A 21,048-nucleotide genomic window follows, 5' to 3' on the forward strand; every position below is an offset into this window, starting at 1 on the left:
CTCGGCTCTGATTTGTTGTTTTCCTCCGGTCTGCAGATGCCGTTAGGAGCACCGGAGGACACAGAGACACATGATTGTTTTCAGATTACCTGTCTCATGCACTACTTTCAGGATATAGTGACCGTTTTATAAAAATAACTTTTCTTAATCATATTTGCTCTAATTTTACCCACTGCTGCTTTAATTGTGTTGAGCGGTAGCCTTTTCAATGAGTGACCAGACAAACAAAACCACCTGTACAATGCAATGTAATCCAGCACAACAGTTCTGTAATGAATGTTTTCTTTATTAAACTTATTTTAAATTCCAGATACTGTGCTAAAATGATAGCCTTTTGGGAAGTATTTCTAACATTTCTATCACCTAATTTACATAAATTAATAGAATAATAAAATAAATCTGCCAAGGTTGCTTTCTCGAGGTTTGTTATTTTGTTAAGAGAGGATATTTAGAAGTTTTTAATTTGCATCTATGTCTGTATAAAATACAGTAAGATAGACAATTGTATTCATTTTTGTAGAATAATTAAAACCTGGTGATATTAGGGCTTTTTTAAAAAAAGGATTAGTTGTGCAAAGTCAGACTCAAGACCTCTGCTCATTTCAATGTATGTTTAATAACCTTGAGGGTACTCCATGTACCAGATTTGGTTAACATTTTTGATGTTTCTTCTAGAAGTGGGCTTACATCAGGACACACAAGACACATGTGGACATTTTTTAGGGTTTGTGATTTTACAAAATACAAATAAAGATGGTGGTGCAGTGGTTAGCACTGGCGCCTCACAGCTAGAGGGTTGCAGGTTCAAATCTGGCTTGGGGCCCTTCTGTGTGGAGTTTGCATGTTCTCCCCGTGTTAGCGTGGGTTTTCTCCGGGTACTCCGGTTTCCTCCCACAGTCCAAAGACATGCAGGTTAGGTTAATTGTTGACTCTAAATTGCCCGTAGGTGTGAATGGTTGTCTGTCTCTATGTGTCAGCCCTGTGATGGACTGGCGACCTGTCCAGGGTGTACCCCGCCTTCGCCCAATGTCGGCTGGGATCGGCTCCAGCCCCCCCGCGACCCCTAACGGGATAAGCGGTTGCAGATGAGGAGGACAAATAAAGATATTCGGCTGCACACTAAGTCATGCCTTGCACGAGGATCAACCTAAAAAAATGTGCTGTAAATCCTGTCCTGTGCCTCCCATGGATGTATTAAAAGTCCTGTACCTCCCTCCAGCACGGAGCTGTGCGTGTCGAAGTCACGTGGTGTCAGTCACATGACCCGAGAGACCGGAAGTCAGTTGGAGACGGACCAGCAGCAGCAGCAGCAGCAGCTCGGACCGGCAGCTTGTTTCAGGACAGACAGCTGTGTGCTCTGTGAGAGCTGTAAACTGTTATTAGTACAGTAAAAACACCGGCTACTCTGAGTTTTAGCTATATGATTTACCTATTTATTGTGTTTTTAACCGGATAACTACATGGCTACTACAGAGCGCAAAGACTCCTCAGGTAATGTAATGTACCGTTAACTTTAACTTTAACTTTAACTCAGCTGTGAGTCATTTTACAAGCAGATGTTGTTGTTCGTATTAATACATAGTTTTCTTGTGTCTCTCTCTGAATTTAAGATAGTTTTAGAGCTGTGTTGTGGTGTCTCAAGTGTTGTTGTTGTTGTGTTTCTGCTCAGTCATCTTCTGGACAGCTGAGGTGGTTATAATAATAGTCATTTTCACCTAACAGCTCTGTCAACATCAGGGTTTATACTGTGATGACTCCATCTTGTAATTCATGCTGACAAAGTGTGAGTTTCCCTCTCCACTTCTCCACAAGTCGTGTCTTAATACAGAAAGCACCATTTAGACAGAGATGTAACTAGTATATAATAACAGAGAGGTTGTTAGACATGGCCTCCTTCTCATTGTCATACAGCAGTAAACAATAATAAATACCAGTCAGAGATAGGAATTAATATTATTGTCTCAAAAAAATCCTTGTACTGCAAAGAATTAGTCATTTTACAAAATGTAAAAAAAAAAACTGTAGTTTAGACTCAACTACAGGTATTGTATTTTAATTGTTTAGTCTAATGGGACAGAATAGAAATAAGCTATAATAGAGCTGAAACGATTCGACAGAAAATGTATTATGATGAATATAAACTGGGGGAAAAAAGTTTGGAAACTTGTGTTTGGTGGATTATTTCTCTGTTGTTACAATGCTAACTGGCATTGTATTTTACATGGTTGGAAAGCCTTTTTATTTACCTTCACAATGATGTCCAACTTGTAAGGATCATGCATTTGTGGGATGAGCAGCACAGCTGATTATGTGGGTAGCGCCCAAGAAAAATTTGCCAAAATGCTCTGCCAATGGTAAACAGTGTATTCTCCTGTTGGTGTTGACTCTTGTTTTGAGTTGTTTGGTGGATTGGATGATTGAACTCTCTATCAGTAACAAGGAACAAACAAGACATATTGGCTATTTTACTCTTTAATACACCGTCAGGAGCCTCAGTAGCAGTAGAAGATACATACGCAGCCACAACAGCCTGGCACCTCCTCCTCATGCTGGTCAACAACCTGGTCACACGTTGCTGTGGGATGGCGTTCCATTCCTCAACCAGGATTCGTTTCAGGTCAGCCAGCGTGGTTGTGTTGGTCACTCTCAGTCTGTGATAACCCTGGCTCTGTGGGGGCGAGTGTTTTCATCTTGGAGGATGAAGTTAGGTCCCCGATTGTGGAGATATTGGATCGCCACTGGCTACAGAATCTCATCCCGATATCTCACTGCATTGAGATGACCTTCAATGATGACGAGCATTGTTCTGCCAGTGAGGGAGATGCCGCCCCACACCATGACACTGCCCCCACCAAAAGCTGTTACTCCATCGGTGCAACAATCAGCATAGCGTTCTCCACGTCGTCTCCATACTTTGACCCTGCCATCCAACTTAGGCAGACAGAACCTGGACTCATCACTGAACATGACATTCCCCCACATGTTCCGGTTCCATTGTCTGTGTTGTCGACACCAGCGCAAACGGGCCTGACGGTGAAGGGCAGTCATTGCAGGCTTCCTGGTAGCCTTATGAGAATACACTGTTTACCATTGGCAGAGCATTTTGGCAAATTTTTTCTTGGGCGCTACCCACATCATCAGCTGTGCTGCTCATCCCATAAATGCATGATCCTTACAAGTTGGAAATCATTGTGAAGGTAAATAAACAGGCTTTCCAACGATGTAAAATACAATGACCATTAGCATTGGAACAACAGAGAAATAATCCACCAAACACAAGTTTCCAAACTTTGTTTTCCCCTGTTTATATATTCACACATATTATGAAAATACCAAAGATTCACTGTTTTCCAGCCTCTTAAATGTGAAGATTTACTCACTGTAAATGAATACATTTGGGTTTTGAACTTGTGATTTCACTATTCCCTGACATTTTTGCGCCTTAAACATGGTTGGTTACTCTTAAAAATAATTGACAGATAACTCAAAATTGAAAATAATTGTTTGTTGTCGGTCGTAGTTGTGTGTTTGGGGGGGTTTACCTTCAACTACATGTATTGTAGACTACAAGTAATAGATTGCACCTTTACACTGAATGAGCTGATTTAACATTAGTACTGATGTGGAACTATAGTACTGAAGTACTTGCCCCAGTTTCAGAGGTTGTTGTGACTGTAGGTTTTCTTGGTCTAAAAGACCCTGTTGGTGAGACTCTATTAGGACCCATATGCTCCTCCACCACCACCACCACCATCAGCCCCCCTTTCAGCAAATCTACATCTAAACAGCCTGACTCCTTCATGCATGATAATACCTCCAACATGGTTTCATAAGCTTGTCGCACGCATGGTTGAGTCTGCAGTGTTTTTGAAAGATTGTTGATGTGGGTTGGGTGAAGTACGCCTCCACAGATTATAGTTCCTCTGTATACTGTGAATGATTTTTGAATGGAGTGTGAAAGTTCATTCTTGACCATTTAATTCAAGAAGCTTTTTCCAGATTTTTTTAAGACTGTAAAATGCGATTGACCGCTCTGGAAAAATCCAGTAAAAAGACCTTGAGTTTTTAAGTTTTTTAATACCATGCAGCTTGTTTTCCTGGTCTGCTTTAAGGAGCCACACGCACAGATTAAGGCGTGCTTTATGTAGCATCACACACAGTATGTGTTCAAGTTAAAGGGTCAGTTCACCCAAATTGCAAAAAGCATATTTTTCTGCCCACCCTGGTGGTATCTAGTTGTGCATATGTAGAGGTTTTTGAGATGACTGTCTTTCAGGGGTTTTTTTCTGAATACAATAGAGGGTTAAAGAAATTTAGTTTTTGGTGTTCAAAACACAGAAATGCTTTAAAGACAGCCCCCAGTTATTCAGGATAATCCATAGACCTCACTGCAAACACTAGAACAACTTTTTAGCAAAGAATTATGAACTCTGCTCGACTAAAACTATGCTTTTTTTGTAACTGGGGCATATCTAGAAAGAAAATTCACTGTTGAGTTTTTCAAACATTTCAGTGCTTTACCTCCTTACTTACAGAGTTGCATATCTCAAAATCTAGGCACATAAAACCAAAACTATCTCCACTAACTACTACCGTTAGTAATTTGGGTAAACGGGCCACTTAAAGCCACATTATCATGCTTTTTTTTCACGTCCTACAAATAACCCAGAACATGGTTATCATTTTTGTTCACGGTGTTTCCTTTAACTCAAGTATTAGTGGAGGTTTTGGACTCTCGACCTGTGGGTGGCCTCTTGCTGCGGACTGCCAGACTAGATCTAAACGCAGATACCAAGTTGTTGACAGATGCTCAGTTACAGTAAGGATTTAGACTGACAGACTTGTAGTTACATGAGCGTGTTTCTGCCAGCACTCCACAGGCGGCCATGAACCGGGAGAGCCAGATATTTTCACGGATTCATTCAGCTTGTGTCAAATCTGGTGGCACGGTCAATGGCCTGCACCCACTTTTTGTTTGTCCGATTTCTATCTGCCGTGACGATGATGATCAAAGATACGTGTGCGCTCACGCCTATTGTCTGCATGAAATGTGAGGATTCTTTCACGGAGGCACGCAACCCCTGTTGTAGCCAGGGCGTTTGTGGTTAATTTTGTTGAAGCCCAGGGCTCGTCTGGATGTTGTTCATCATCAGCTCAAAATTCTCACAGGTTAACAACAGGTGTTGGATGATGTAGGAAATGATCCCTATGAATGTGGGTTTGGTTAACTGCAGGAAACCACATGTGGTTATCATAAAATCTCAGGTTACGATTTATTTCCTCTAGTGAAATATGCACAGTAAACATCTCAGTCTTAGCTTACAGACATCGAGCAAACAACAAAGTAAAGATTTGTGATTTAACTGAAGATTTAAACCATACAAGGGTGTGACCAGCTAAAAAGTAAAAAATATTACATCAATTGCCTCATAGTTTTAAGGATCTTTAAAACTTTGTGCTGGACAGTTACGGCTTTTACACACCGGGGGCTTTTTCCTTCGGATTAATTCACAAGTCAATATATTTTTTCAAACTGTTGTTTTTGTCATAAATACTTTCAGTATTTTTGAATATTACGCGGCAAAAAAGCGGAATGAGCTTTCGCACCGCGAATAAAGGCATCAACCGATCTCATTGTGTGGAACAGACATATTCAAGACGTACAACAACACTGAGGCTCCATAGTCCAAACCAAGGCGGCAAACTTATTAAATTACTCCTTTCAACCTTGACAAAGGCTCAAGTGATGTCACTTGAGCCGGCATCGGTTGGGTCTGAAGTCTAATAGTTTGAAAATGAAAAAAATCTGGGGTTGTAGAGTTATAAAGAAGAGATGGGAAGTCAACATTTTGCCAATTAATCATATTCAGAATATAACTCTGTTCCTTCTCTGTTTACAAGTTTTAACAAATTCAAAACATAGGATTGGAACCTACGATCGCTTTAAAATGGATTGACTGTTCTTGTAATGCACACTAGACAAGAGCTTAAACAGTACATCATTACATCAGTAATACTACTTACTGAATTAGCTGGATAACTGCTTTGAGTAAAACCCAGAACAGTTTCAGATCCCAAACAAAAAAATTGCTGATTGCACCTTTAACAGTACCAGGAAACCTAAATTACTGAGATGTATTATTGTGTTGCCACAGAATAACGTGTGACAAGCATTTTGAGTTTTGCCAGTTCATAACATTTCTGTGTAATGAACTTGTTCCCAGTTAGTACTGCTGACTAATATTGAACACCAGTGTTTTTTATCCTGTTTCACTTCTCATTCCCAACAGACGACTCTGCTAAGCTTGTTGTTTGCTCTGCTGACTTACTGTGTCTGTTGAGTTTGGGTTTATCCTGACGTAGCCGTTTATCTGACCTTGCAAATGTTCACTTTGACTACCCAACAAGTCATATCCTGAATATAATCTGCGTGACTCCATTCCTCTGTGTTTTTCTTGAAAGCATGTGACAAGTATTAGACATGATTAGCCTACTTTCTGATTTGTGGCTTTCCCACGATGTTGTCGGTTCCCTACGAAGAGCTGCTTTGTTTCAGATCATAAATTGTCTGCTCTGTTTAGTCATGTCCAATGTCTATATCGCAGGTTAGGTTTTTTTAATTAAACTTTATTTAATCAGGTAGTCTTAGTGAGAGTGCGATTTCTTTTCCAAGAAAGACCAAGAACAAGAAGCATTCATAGTCAGACAACCAGCGTATAAAAACAGCACAGAAAAGGCCAGACGACCACAATTGAAGAATAATTCATAAAAAGAATTACAAGATTTTAAAAAAACATTAGATACCGTTAAAGTCTCCAAGGGTACTGAACAAATCTAGAGGTCAGTTTGCAGGTCATTTCCTTTTAAAAGGTACATAGTAGCTGAAACCAGTTCTGCCAAGATTACTGCGTACATAACAGTAGAGCTTTATAGATGAATAAGGTCCGTCTGTCTGTCTGTCTCACTCCAATTTTCTCCTTTTTTCCTTTTTCTCTTTAGTTATTTTTTTTATTTGTGCATAAAATAAAACATAAGAGAAGAGATATACAATGACATAAATAAATGCACAGGTGTGGGTTGAAAAAACAACCTGAGGGCTTGTGAAAGGAACCCACCTAACAATGAATTAAAGACAGCTGTATTACAATTTACAAATAGACATAAATATTTTAAAAATATCTAAAAGAAAGAATAGGATACTATTTCCGAATAAGAAATGCTAGAGATAAAAAAAAAAGACAGGAAGGAAAAATAATAAATAAAAAAACAGGATAACAATAACAAATATTTGCACTGCTTACATACACTGTATCCATCTCATTTACATAATACTGTATTCTGTAAAAATAAGTTGTTTGAGATGTCTTTTAAAAACCAGAAATGAGGAGTGATTACGTAGTAAAGCAGGAAAGCTCACCACAAATTTCAAAATTAATTATTTTAAAGGAACAGTGTAAAATTTCTGGGGATCTATTAGCAGAAATGGAATATAATATTCATAACTATGTTTTCATTAGTGTATAATCACCTGAAACTAACAACCGTTGTGTCTTCGTTATCTTAGAATGAGCTCTTCATATCTACATAGGGAGCGGGTCCTCTTCAGATTTGGTGCCATTTGGCCAATAGGTATCATCATATAACTATAAAGGAAGGAACTCTGTGTGTCTGTCTGTGTATGTATGTATGTATGGTTGTATGTATGACTGTTTGCATATCTTGGGAACTGTTCAACTTCACACTTGGCGGGTGCAAGCAGCCATATCCGCAGTTCTCGACAACGCTGCAAGCAGCTCTTCCTGGGCCCAAGCAATCAGCCCGTTGCGGACGGGCATGCACTCCGAACAGGCACTGCACTAGTATTACATAAAAGCCCTTGTCATCACACTTAGGAGAACATTATTGGTAAAGTGGTAGTTGGTGGTGTTTCCCTGTTCTTCCCAAAAGAGCGTGATGGGTTTCTTCCATGTAACTTCATACCTACATTTTTGTACTTACAAAATCCAGTCAGGCCAGACTTCTAAGATTTGTCAGCTCTGACATAACGTCCCAGGAATCTGCTTCACTTCACACTGATGTCAGGAGTAACTAGCACACACACACAGACTCTTCCGGAAAATAGATTTCTCCCTTTCTGGTTGAAACAGCTTTCTACACTTTCGGTAAGACTTGTAGTTGACACCTTGACATCAGTTTCTTTTCTGTAAAGGGGACGAAAGAAAGAAGAAAGTATGACTCCTCTCCAAATTTAATAAGATGAGAAGCATGATGGTTTCCAGAAGTCTTTAACACTCTAAATACAACTGTAAAAATCTAATCTTGGCTATTTATGTGCCATGTTCTCTGGAGGACAACCCTTATTTGTTTCCAATAGTTCTCGTAGCTTCGGGGTTAAAAGGGTTAAATCACATGTGTGGCGTGTTGAGCACATGTTCAAAGCGCTAGAGGGGACAGAGAGTGAATCCATACACATTGAGAGACAAAGACAAGTTGTCAGACTGAGATGAAAGCTGAAGACAGACTGTTCAGGCTTGAGCACACGTGTGGCGTGATAGGATGCTGTTAGGAAGTTGTCAGTGTCACTGAGGAGAATGTGGAGTCAAGCTTTTGCATGAAATCACTAGACTTTGGCTCAGCGATTTGCACTCGCTCAATTCATGTGATTGCTGCTTTCCCTCTCAGCCAGTTATCGGACTGCACAATAGGGACTCTTGTCCTGGTGCTCGTCTCCTAGTATTCTGTAAGCGCTTTATTGCCATGGACATTTGATCTACCATCGCCTTGATGCTCTTAAGTGTAACAGCCTTGTGACCTATTGCCTTTTATTCATGCAGCATATGCTGAGGCATACTTGTGTTTTATAGCAAACATGTGCCACTTCACCCGAAACAAAGACCAAACCCACAAACATGAATAAACAAGACTAAAGCCATGCTAGTGACTCTGTGAGGCTGTACTTAGACTTTAAGCTAAATGCCAGCATCAGCATGCTAACAAGCTCACATTGACAATGCTAACATGCTGATGGTAAAATCAGGTGGCAAACCAACACAGAAGCGCCTTTAACCTGCTAGTTTTGTCTTGTAAATTTATGACTTTATAATCTCGCAAATTTGTGAGTTTTTTTTCTCGTCAATGTTCCACTTTACTCTCAGAGAATAGCTGAGGTTTTTTCTTGTAAATATATGACTTTAATCTTCAAAATTCTGAGTTTTTTTCTAGGAATAATACCCCCCTCCCCCGGCTCCGTAATTTTGTTTTAACCTGCAAAGGACCTAATACGCTGTCGCATGATGCAAAGTGTTTTTAAAACCTTTAGATTTTTTCACTGAAAAGGCAGAAGCTCAATGAGAGCTTGTACACCAGTGAGATATTTTTGAGTTTCTCTGTCCGTTCAACTTGTGCATCAGTTGTCTTTGAGTAACGGTCTTGATCAAAGATTATTAAGTGCTTTTTTTATCGTGTTGTCTGAGATTAAGTTCTTAGAAAACAAAAATAAATTGCATGAGAAAATAAACGTTCCTTATTTTTCTTCTTTCAGCTCGAGAAGACCTGTCCAGCCCAGTGACTCGCTACGGCTCCATAGACAGCAGCGGGGAGCATGACCATCACAATAACAATCATGGCAACAACCACAGCAACCATCGGTGTCCCACGGCGGCGGCAGGTCATTGGGTCGCTGCTGATCCGGAAGAGGAGTGCTTTCGCAGGAAGTTGAAATACTTCTTCATGAGTCCCTGTGATAAATATCACGCCAAGGGCCGCAAGCCTTACAAGCTGATCCTGCAGCTGCTCAAGATCATTATTGTCACAGCTCAGGTACGTCAGGTGTTACATCTAAACACTGTATTGATCTTTTGTCTCGCACCACAACATTGTTTGTCATTGGGCCCCTGTATTTACAGTATGTCTTTGTTTGTACACTTTCTATCCTGCCCTAATTGGTTTCCAAGTCTTGTTGTATGTTTTCTTTTTAGGAATATATATAAGGTTGAAGTTCTGACTCAGTTATTGTGAATTTAGACTTGCTGACTAATAATGTTTGATATCATAAAACTGTTAACTCTTTCACATATAATCAGATAACTGTTTTCTGAGGAGTAATTGTTTTCCCTCTGTCCAGGTTCATTTTGGTTAATTTCTTTTTATGCATTCCTTTTTCTTAAATTGTCCATACCCCACATACATAGATGCTTTTTTTTCCAGCACAAACTCGATTAGAAGTCGGACATTTTTGTCATAATTTTGTAAATTTAACAAAATATAAAGCTGCCAGGAAGCTAAAATATTGGAAAAATGACAAAGGCACCTATAAAACTGTACAAATCTTTAGTGATAATCACTCAAAATAATATTACAGAAAAGTTCAAGGTTGTACAAAAATACATCAGACCATAGTAAGAAATAAAGGTATAATACAGTAATAGTAATACAGTCTATTTACTTGTGATGGGATTTTATCCCAACTGATTTTTTGCCCTTTTCAGTGAAAGTCTCTGTTTGCCTGTACATAATTGAAAATACTAATAATTTACAGGTTGTTTCTGCATGATATATAAATAAAGTTATGTTAGAAGTGGCAGCAATGTTCTCGCCTCAACCCCAATTAATTATGTAGTCAAAAATGTATACAGTCATCTTTTTTACTTTGTCAGTGCACAACTCTATCTATATTTCCTGTATGGGAGCTGTCAGTGATTTATGAAGTGCAAAAACACACAGCGTTCTGATTAAGTGATAGACGAGTCATAAATTATATCATAAAGCCTGTAACCTTAGAGGTGCACATGAAACGTAGCTACACCTCAGGGTTTTTCTTTGTCCTCACTCCTCCTCCTCATGACATGTCTCAGTCTCCTCTCGCTCTTTGCTGCAGTTGGTGCTGTTTGGTCTCAGTAACCAGGTGGTGGTGTCCTTCAAGGAGGAGAACACCATGACCTTCAAGCACCTCTTCCTCAAAGACTACGACGAGTCCTCAGACGACTCCTTTGCTGTTTACTCGCAGAACGACGTCTACGACCACATCTTCTACGCCGTGGATCAGGTAAGCCCTGAGGAAAAACGAAAAAGCTGCTTAAATATATGAAACTACTTATTAATATAGTGCTACATTTTTTAACTCTAAATTTTAATGTATTGTTAGGTTCGTTGTGGTACAGTACTTGGCCCTCTACTCAGTTAACCTCTCATCCTCTCCACAGTATCTGACCTTACCAGAGACCACAGTGGGACGCTACGCATACGTGTACGGTGTTGGCGTGAACGGCAGTGCGCTCTCCCTCTGCCAACAGTACTACAAGAAGGGAAGCATCGACCCAGCCAATGACACCTTCAATATAGACCCTCACATCATCACAAGTACATGAACTACACTGTACAATATGTAAGGGATAATGTACAACGAGCCGGTCATTGTTGTGAAATAAACCCCGACAAGGCGATGCAGCACCCTGACGCAAAGTGGAGGTTTTGCATCACCCTGAAGGGGTTTATTTCACAATAATGACCTGCTAGCTGTACATTATCCCGCTTATTACACGGCTACTTACTTAAGAAATCAATAATTTGACACAGAAACAGTCCGCCAGGGTCCAAAATCAGAACAGCGTCCATAGCAACAGTCTGTTATGCATAGCAACGGTCTGTTATAAAGAAATACCAGACCGTAGAACGCCGTGATTGACCAATCAGAATCGAGTATTCAACAAAGCCGTGTAATAAGAAGGATGATGATGATAATTCCTTTAACATTGCTAACAGTGCTAGAAGGCTGTGATTGACTGTTGTTGGTTCTTTGAAACAACAGTTCACATTTAATGGTGAGGGCTGTAATGAGTTTGAACAGCACATCAAAGGAGATATGTATTATGGTATGAGTTTAGTTATACCAGTTTAATTGTCGCATCACATGAAGTGCACCGTCGCTGAAAAACACTAAAACAAACGCATGAAAAAGTGGAGATACAGCGCTACAGAAGCAGACCACATGTTGTTCCAAAAAGGGTGCTTCATGCATTTTTTGTATATAATGTAGTCAAAGGTCAAGCAGAGTATTATCTGCAGACTGTCCAGAGGGTCAGTTGTTGCCCGAGGGAGCAACACAAGCTTTTTTCTCTTTTATCACTTCAAAGGGAAACGTTGGACGAATGCTTGAGGATGCACTCTTGCTCTCACACAAGTAGCTACACTCAAAAAAAAAGCTACAAAGGCTTTTTAAAAATCATTAAAAATAGCTGTAACTCCAGGAAATAAACGGTTACAATCCCAGAGTCTTAGAGATAATGTACAGCGAGCCGGTCATTGTTGCGAAATAAACCCTGACAGGGTGATCCAGGGGTCTTGAAACGCCCTGAAGTGGTTTATTTCACAACAATGCCCGCTCGCTGTACATTATCCCACTTATTACACGGCTACTAAGCTACTTACTTAAGAAATCAATAATGTGACACAAAAATGGTCCGCCAGAGTCCGACATCAGAACTGTGTCCATAGCAACGGTCTGTAGAAATAACATAACAGACCGTAGAATGCCTTCAGAGTTTATTAACATTGAATGTGTCGCGTGTCCAAATTGCACTGCCATTCAAATTCAACACTGCACGTCCACGGGGTTCCCAGCAACGCACCCGCCAAGTGTGAAGTAGATCGGATGGACGGTTCTCGAGATATGCAAAGGACACACCCACATATGTACACACAGACAGAGATTCCTTGCTTTCTAGTTAGGAGTCAACATTAGGCATGCATCCCTTCGGACTGCTCAGGCGGAAAGCACACTCTGGACTGCTTGAAGGTGCTGCGTGTTCCTTCAGGAGCAGCAGAAAACATTATGGGATACAAAGTCATGTATCAGAAATGCATCCAAGTGGGCTTTGTGGTGATAAAGCATCCAGTACAGTGCGATTAAAAACGTTTACAGTGGCAGTAAAGCACTTTGCCGCTGCACTCTGATGTGTGGTGTAACACCTGATCTCGATGAGAAACGGAGGTCATAATTATGATAATTACTTTCTTTGATGAGTGCAATGCTCTTCCATAGATTGCACATTTTGCAGAGGTCCGTGTATTGACATTTTAAACATCCATGGATGCATGTAATTGTTACGTAACACATTTTTACTATCAGAGAAGGGGTCATTTGCTAAATGGCTGTTAATTTACCTTTCGAGAACAGAGAAGTTGTTGCATATCCTCCGAGTTTCTTACTTCCTCAAATTGGCGTGTTTTTGAGTACTCTTAATACAAGTTAAGAGGAAGTAAGAAGAGTGGAAACAACCTCATATATCACATGTATGTCAAATGCTTCGTTGTGATCTGCTTCTTGTAATAATTCTGATAAGACTTGTTTTTGTGAGGTTGTTCTCACTATGTAGAGAGGAACAGCAAAATGCCAGAAATTCAGTGTTTCTCCCTCTCTCTCTCCAATATGTCAATATTTACGCAACACAACTGTCCTCTCTCTGTTCCCCATTAATTTCAGACTGTATAGGCGTGGACCCGCTGGCGTCCCCTCCGTCTCCGCTCACCAGCAGCTACAAGAACTTTACACTCAAGTTCCACAAGTAAGGCTTAATTTTTCACATGACTTCAGCTTTCTCCTTTCTCCGTTGGTGAGATTTATCTCTGTAGTATCTGATGATGACAGTCAACAAGCCGCTTATCTCTGCTGCAACACGCACACTCAAGCATGTATACAAGAACGCACACAGAGGTACGCAACACTTCCGGTCGTTTGTGGTCTTTCTGGAAATGTGAAACGTCTGCTTCCCTCTGAATTACCATCCGTTTCTTTTTTCTTTTTTCAAGGCTCATTAACGTCACCATAGATTTCCAGTTGAAGGCGATCAATATACAGACCATCATCAACAATGAGATCCCCGACTGCTACACCTTTTACATCACGGTGAGTAAAGATCTTCAAGGCAAAGACACCGTTGATGGTTCAGGAAAATCCTACTCATTGTGCCTAAACTAAGTAATTTAACTGTTCAATTATATTTTCTATAAGGGCTGTCAAAGTCAACGTGATAATAATGCGTTCATGAACATTTGTTTTAACACCACTAATTTCTTTAATGTATTGACACAACTTGCGATTTTTAGGTTGCAGCAGGCTCAGTTTTAATGCTACAGTGAAGGCATCATGTGAAACTAAAAAAATAAGGAATCTATCAGTACGGAGGTTAAATAACGCTACGAATTTACGCTAAATTTTGATGAGGAAAAACTGGCATGGCCATTTTCAAAAGGGTCCCTTGACCTCTGACCTCAAGATATGTGAATTAAAATGGGTTCTATGGGTACCCACGAGTCTCCCCTTTACAGACATGCTTTATGACAATCACATGCAGTTTGGGGCAAGTCATAGTCAAGTCAGCACACTGACACACTGACAGCTGTTGTTGCCTGTTGGGCTGCAGTGTGCCATGTTATGATTTGAACATATTTTTATGCTAAATGCAGTAATATGTGTGTTATTGCATATTTTAAGCTTCCCTTCATGTCATTAAAACCCCTCACATTCCTACAAATATTATAGAAGACATGACCTCTGTGTTCTCTATAGTAGCTGCGGCCGTGTTTGAGAGAAACAATAAAATCCCCCGTCTGTATTCCATTACACAAATATGAAAAGGATATGAATTGTCTGCTGGTCACCTCTCTCCTCCAGATAGTCCTGGACAACAAGGCTCACAGCGGCAAGGTGAAGATCCGGTTAGAAAACGAGGCGTCAATAAAGGAGTGTAAAGACCCGAGCGTCTCTGGACACGGTGAGATGAATGGATGGATGGGACTCGTAGTAGCTATAGAAATACTGCAGCAGTAGCAATCTAGTGAAAGATAGTAATGAACCAGTAGCAAGCTTGCAAAGGTGTTATAGAACGTGAGGAAATCTATATTAAAAGTTGCTTTCAGTTACTTTTACACAGCCAACAGGAAGTTTGATCGTGTGAAGTTATTTATACACCGCCACCAGTACTGAGCAGTGGTGTACCACTACTACTATCAGATCTATCTGAAAGACTGCTGACAGCTCTGCTTCCTCCCTTTTTAACCTCCAGCTGAGAACTACACACGTCTAGCGTTTGATGTCGCCGTGGCTCTGGTGTGCATACTGTCACTGGTGCTGTGTGGACGCTCTATTCTGCGAGGCATCATGCTGCAACAGGTACGAAGAGTCTGTCACCACTGAATTACAGCATTACAAATGCCAGTACGTGCAGAATCGTGGTTTACAAGGGAGTTAGCAGACTGAGGAAATCATCATTTTGTGTAAAAGTGTGTTTATTTGTTGTGTTTATTCACTGCATGTGAACCTCATGCTTCAGGCTAATTCCTCTCTCACTGTCTCTGTGTGTTCATCAGGAGTTTGTGCAGTTTTTCAGGGAGAATCTGAATCGTAAAGTGCGCTGGGAAGACCGGATGGAGTTCATTAACGGGTGGTACATCCTCCTTATCATCAGCGACATCTTCACCATCACTGGCAGCATCATCAAAATCGGCATTGAGTCTAAGGTGTGTCCTGCTTACCGTCACACCCCTTAAGGGACATTATCTGCTATAGTTTTGCACAGGATTCAACCAGCTGTTATCTGATACCATTGAGCGCTGTTGTGAGCCGTCTTTAAGTATCTTTTCTAATCTCCTGACAGACTATGTCCTCATACGACTTGTGCGGCATCCTGTTGGGAACCTCCACCCTCTTGGTGTGGGTCGGAGTAATTCGCTACCTCACGTTCTTCCAGAAGTACAATGTAAGTCACAGACACACTGGTGGTGTGCATCAACTGCTAATGTTGATTTAATAACTTGTCAAAAGATGAGAAAATGCTCCTCTAAATGGGTTGATGTAATGAAATAAATCCTACTAATCAACTCTCTGCTCTTTCTCTCACATTGTAATTTGATCTGTCTCTGTGTCTCCCATAGATTCTGATCGTGACACTTCGAATTGCGTTCCCCAACGTGATTCGGTTCTGCTGCTGCGTGGCCGTCATCTATCTGGGCTACTGCTTCTGTGGCTGGATCGTCCTGGGACCGTACCACGTCAAGGTGAACACAAGCTCTGGTAGACAGGGATGTGACAGTTTGGTGTAGTAAATGTACACTTTGCTCTGTCTGTAATTAACTACACAAACAATTTGGGATACAATTAAAGAGGACCTATTAGGATGAGGAGGACCTTTTGTGCTTTTTCCCTTTCCTTTAGTGTGTTATATAGTTTTTCAGGAGCTCAAACAGACAGAGGGAAGCCTTTTATGAACATTAAAGCATGTAAACATGTTCCTGAAAATAAGTATAATAGGTCCTCTTTAAAAAACATCAGCAAAAAAAGGCAATTAATCCTCAGTACAGTAAGAAAACAATACATCATAGCATTGATTTTCTACACAGGCTGAAGTTACAGCAGATAACACTGACCCTTTTTATGTTTGTTCATGACATTATTTTTTAAACATTATTTAAATGTAGAAAGTGAGCAACACTTTCCTCGCTACAAATTTTCTCCTTTAACTGAAATACAAAGGTTTTTTTTAATTAGTGCTTAACGTTTTTAATGCACATATTGAGTGTTTTAAACAACCTTTTGATACTTGCGCCGAATTCACACCAGGCAGTGGCGAAGAGCGCCACAATAATTACATATTTCTGTGGCCGGGAGTTGTGTTCATGTGTTTCTGGTGGGAAGAAATTCTTTGTAACACAGGTCAATTTGTCACATGATCTGTTTACTGATTGGCTGCGGCCGGGTGTTCTCTGGCCGCACTTTGCCGCTAAAAGTTAAACTTTTCCCAACTTTTGTCTTGGCCACACTTCGCCGCAAAAATCAAATGGCCGCAGCTTGACTAGCTCAGGAGCGGCCACCGCAACTTTTTATAGACATTGCTGAGCAGCTCACCGCTGCTCTGGTGTGAATTCTGCGTTATAGCGGGGATAGACCCTAACTTAACATAGCCTTCCTTAACTGTGACACTTCAATAAATGAAAAGACATTAACAGAATGAAAATGTATTATTATTTATTATTTGTTCTCTCACAGCCTCTTAGTTCACACACTACAAAAAATACTATCTTTTTTTTAACCCTGCTTATAGGTAGTATATAGTTTTTAAACTTTATACATGATTTGTGCCATTTTGAAATCAGAGAATCTCTGAATTCAACACCTTTAACACTTTAAGAGCCTTTAAAAACAGTGCGTTCGTTGGTTCTTAATAAGTAGTTTGGTTTACAATTCTTATGGCTCTCTTTTGAAATATATAAAAAAACACCCCTCCTATTGTCATCAATCACAAAACCAGATTTCAACGGAGAAGAGTGTCCGCGTTCTTCCCAATAACTGAGGTGAAGCCTTGTTCCCGTAAGAAAGTCTGGTTTATTTGTGGACACTTCTCCAACCACAGAAAGTGACTCAGTGAAACTTTAGAGTTAAACCACAGAAAACTGGACTCACTCATAGCCGTTGTCCCTCTCTTCCCCTAGTAGACGTTCTGAGTTGGTGTATTGTGCACATTATTGCTGAAGTCAGAAAGTTACGTCTTACTGTCACATGGGGAACATTAATACCTGTAACTGAAGGCTTTCCTTATTGTATAAATAATTTCAGTTTGCAGAGGTTTGATTGCTGTTTTCTGTCCCTCAGTTCCGCTCTCTGTCCATGGTGTCAGAGTGCCTCTTCTCCCTCATCAACGGGGACGACATGTTCGTGACGTTCTCCGAGATGCAGGAGAGCAGCACTCTGGTGTGGGTGTTCAGCCAAGTTTACCTGTACACCTTCATCTCCCTCTTCATCTACATGGTGCTGTCGCTGTTTATCGCTCTCATCACAGGAGCCTACGAGACCATCAAGGTAGGAAATCACTTCAACCGGGTTATCGTTTCTGTTTTTCTGACAGACAGAATGGAAAGGAGAAACATAAGAGAAATAACAATGATGTATACTCGTTTATTTCCACAGCACCAAACCCAGCCACCCATGCACATCACTGACCTGCATGCCTTCATAGCAGAGTGTACGGACGCAGCGAACTCTGGGAAATTCAAAGGTCTGGAGACCTCGCCATGCTCCTTCTTCTGCTGCTGTGACAGGTGAGGAGGAGATGAAGACTGGATCATTATTTTTGGAATAATAATAATCTTTATTTATATAGCTCCTTTCAAAACACTGTTACAAAGTGCTGTACAATAAAAACAGAACACATTTAAAACACAAGGATAATGAAATGTACTAAAAGCCAATAACTAAACACATTAAAAGAAAAAACAGAGAGTAAAACAACTAAAATGTCATAAAACATAAATAAAATGACAGAAAAGCAGTTCTACAAAAGTGAGTTATTAAAAGTGATTTAAAAGATGAATGAGCCTGGTTTTAAGATCTCTTGACATCATTTCTTAATATCAGATTCCTACTCTCCTTCTGTGAATGATGTGCCCCAGATCAGACTCCCGCAACTACTTCAAGGGAAGAGGCTGAATGATCTGGGCAGTGTAGAGGCATTGAGTAATAGAAAGATGCTTCATGTCCTAGCCCAAACACCTTCTTACATCTCTCTTTGATTTCCCCCCCAGAACGACGACATATGAGGACGTCCTGTTGGTTAACTGAAGTTGACCTCGGTGACCTCAGAAGCCTCACTATCCTCCCCTGCTGACCACAGGGACACACTGCACCCTCCTGACGCCCCAGTGTCTCTGTACCAACATGCTGTATCTGGGTCAAACCTCATTACTCATCTGAGGGGTCACCAACAGCTGGACCAGCACTCTGTACAAGAAAGTCTTCTTATTGGACCTCTTATCATGAAGAAGACAGGAGGACAGGACTCGGCAGCATCTTGGATGACTGATGCACAAACACTTTTGTGTTGATCGTTACTGTTTTTTTTTTTTTTTAAAGAAAACGGTATCTTTTCTAATGCATTTAATGTTGCACAAGCCAGGAGCAGGAACTACTGTCACGATACTAAGTTGGTGCCATGATGAGGAGGAGAGCAGTAGTGCATACACGGTGCTGACTGTTTTTATTTTTTTTTGTTTTTCCTTTTATGGTATTTCAAATGCCCTGCGATGGACTGGCGACCTGTCCAGGGTGTACCCTGCCTTCGCCCAATGTCGGCTGGGATCGGCAAGCGCCCCCGCGACCCCTAACGGGATAAGCGGTTGCAGATGGATGGATGGATGCAGATGGATGGTATTTCGAAATACCTCCTGAGGACAGGGCACTTATACATCTCACAAAACATATCCAACAACTTTGGAGTAAATTCATACAGAATGAGGGAAATCCACCTCATAGTCTTTTTAGAGACAATCAGGGAGATGGCTTCCAGAAAGATGTGTGAAAACAGGACCACGAACGGACGCACAGTGTGAGGTTTCAGTTGTGGAACTGATTTTGTTTTTGTCTCCCGTGAGCTGCAACCATCAGTATAAAGTTTCAAACAGCTTCTTTAGCTGCAGTTCTACCGCACAAGCATCACGCTGCCTTCAAATGTGGATACTAGTGTACTGCTGTATAGTAGACTATGTGATGTATTGTATTTATCTGAGTAATGATCAATATAGTGTCACTAATGAAGCACTCAACATTGTCTGTGGTTAGCTACAACGAGGAAAGCGGTCCTCCAGAGCCTTATGCATGTTTCTAAGTATGTCGAGGAGGAAAGAGTTCATCCATTAGACGGTAGAAATGTTCTTCATTTCTATAAAACACTGATGGCAGTCTACAAACTGTATCTGATGTGTTTTTTACGCAGTGGAGGCGGGTTTAGGGTAGATAAACCCTAATGAGAGCAGAAACTTCTGTAATAATGTCCTGTCATACTGAATCATGCTTTTGTTAGTCCGTTTGTTGTCTTCATAATGATGTCTTGTCTGTAACCCAGTGACTTGATCTTTAGGAGACGCTTGAATATTCTTTTTCTTTGTACCGCATAAAACGCACAATATCTAAAGGCGTCTCACAGGTCTGGACTCCAGAGGGTGTTTTTAGGAAAATAGTGTCTTTTATGAAGAGATGGTCCAAGCAGTAATACGTTCATGGGGTGTAAGATGACAGTATTTTTTCAGTCATCTTGTATTCTGTCTAATAAACCAACAGTGTCACATTGAAGCTAGATGGCAAACCTGTGCTAAATGTAACAATGGCCTTAACTTTAAATTAAATGTCATGCATGTATAATATATATCTATATATTATCTAGTATTACCTAGATGTACCTTTCCTACAGTTTGATGTTTTTTTATACAAATGATTTGTAATGTAAAAATGCAAAGTTGTCCTGGCGTCATCTATTTGGTGTTATATGTATGCCAATCTACTGATTAACGTTTCCCGGATCATCTTTGATATTAAATCACAGTTTTGTTTCATTTTGTATCATGACCTAATTTCCTCTACATCAGTGATACTCAACTTAACGGCCCGCAGACCATTTTCCAATTTACAATGAAAAGAAATTGATTCACAATAGTTTTTTTTTTTTACTTTTAATGTAAATAAGGTGCCAGATTGCATTAAAAATGCATCAAAATAGACTAATAGAGATTGTTTATCCCAAAAAAGTGCCAGGGGAGGATCCGAAAGAGATCTGAACTAAAGTCTTTCAAATGTAACCAAAGCGTCTGCAGCTAAAATGCAGTTGCTGCTATTAATTGTTGTAAAATATCAGATTTATCTGTCATATAGGCACAGGGACGGCATGGTCCTGGGACAGATCCATGCTGCTCTCCCAGCAGGAACAAAACCACTGCAGGAGAGGCAAGTTAATTTAGTTAATAAGTAAAGTTACTGTGACCCTCTTGAGACCCGCAATAGACCCGTTTTTGTCTTTTTTTAGGGGGGTACGGGGGTCTTTAGGGGGAGATAGCAGGTCAACAGTAGATGTCACATAGAAGAGGTGTACATCATCTGAAAGCTGGGAACCTGAAGATTAATTTGAAAATGCAGCTCATCACTGTGTGACAAATTGTTCTAATCATTAATAATAAATTAATTAATTAATTCATAAGTTGTGAAAGTATATAAGGGCTTAGAACATTATG

The 21,048-nt window shown here is 40.4% G+C and overlaps 1 protein-coding gene across 1 annotated transcript; it reads left to right on the plus strand.

Annotated features, from left to right (window-relative positions):
- Positions 1 to 1,284: 1,284 nt before the first annotated feature.
- Positions 1,285 to 20,376, plus strand: mcoln1a (mucolipin TRP cation channel 1a). Its single transcript, XM_074630536.1, has 15 exons — positions 1,285 to 1,491; positions 9,542 to 9,819; positions 10,877 to 11,044; positions 11,202 to 11,358; positions 13,481 to 13,562; positions 13,807 to 13,903; positions 14,672 to 14,771; positions 15,063 to 15,169; positions 15,367 to 15,516; positions 15,654 to 15,755; positions 15,931 to 16,053; positions 17,645 to 17,851; positions 17,960 to 18,090; positions 18,574 to 19,052; positions 19,189 to 20,376. The coding sequence occupies exons 1-14, from the start codon at positions 1,461 to 1,463 to the stop codon at positions 18,608 to 18,610; spliced, it is 1,770 nt and encodes a 589-aa protein (XP_074486637.1). The 5' UTR covers positions 1,285 to 1,460; the 3' UTR covers positions 18,611 to 19,052; positions 19,189 to 20,376.
- Positions 20,377 to 21,048: the final 672 nt, after the last annotated feature.

The sequence above is a fragment of the Sebastes fasciatus genome, chromosome 3 (genome assembly GCF_043250625.1).
Source record: "Sebastes fasciatus isolate fSebFas1 chromosome 3, fSebFas1.pri, whole genome shotgun sequence".
Taxonomy (NCBI): domain Eukaryota; kingdom Metazoa; phylum Chordata; class Actinopteri; order Perciformes; family Sebastidae; genus Sebastes; species Sebastes fasciatus.

Excerpts from the sequence above, each read along its gene's own strand:
- mcoln1a (XM_074630536.1), top strand. The coding sequence starts at position 1,461 with ATGGCTACTACAGAGCGCAAAGACTCCTCAG. Across the intron at positions 11,359-13,480 it reads AGACCCTCACATCATCACAA|ACTGTATAGGCGTGGACCCG; the intron begins GTACATGAACTA and ends CATTAATTTCAG. Across the intron at positions 13,904-14,671 it reads GCTACACCTTTTACATCACG|ATAGTCCTGGACAACAAGGC; the intron begins GTGAGTAAAGAT and ends TCTCTCCTCCAG.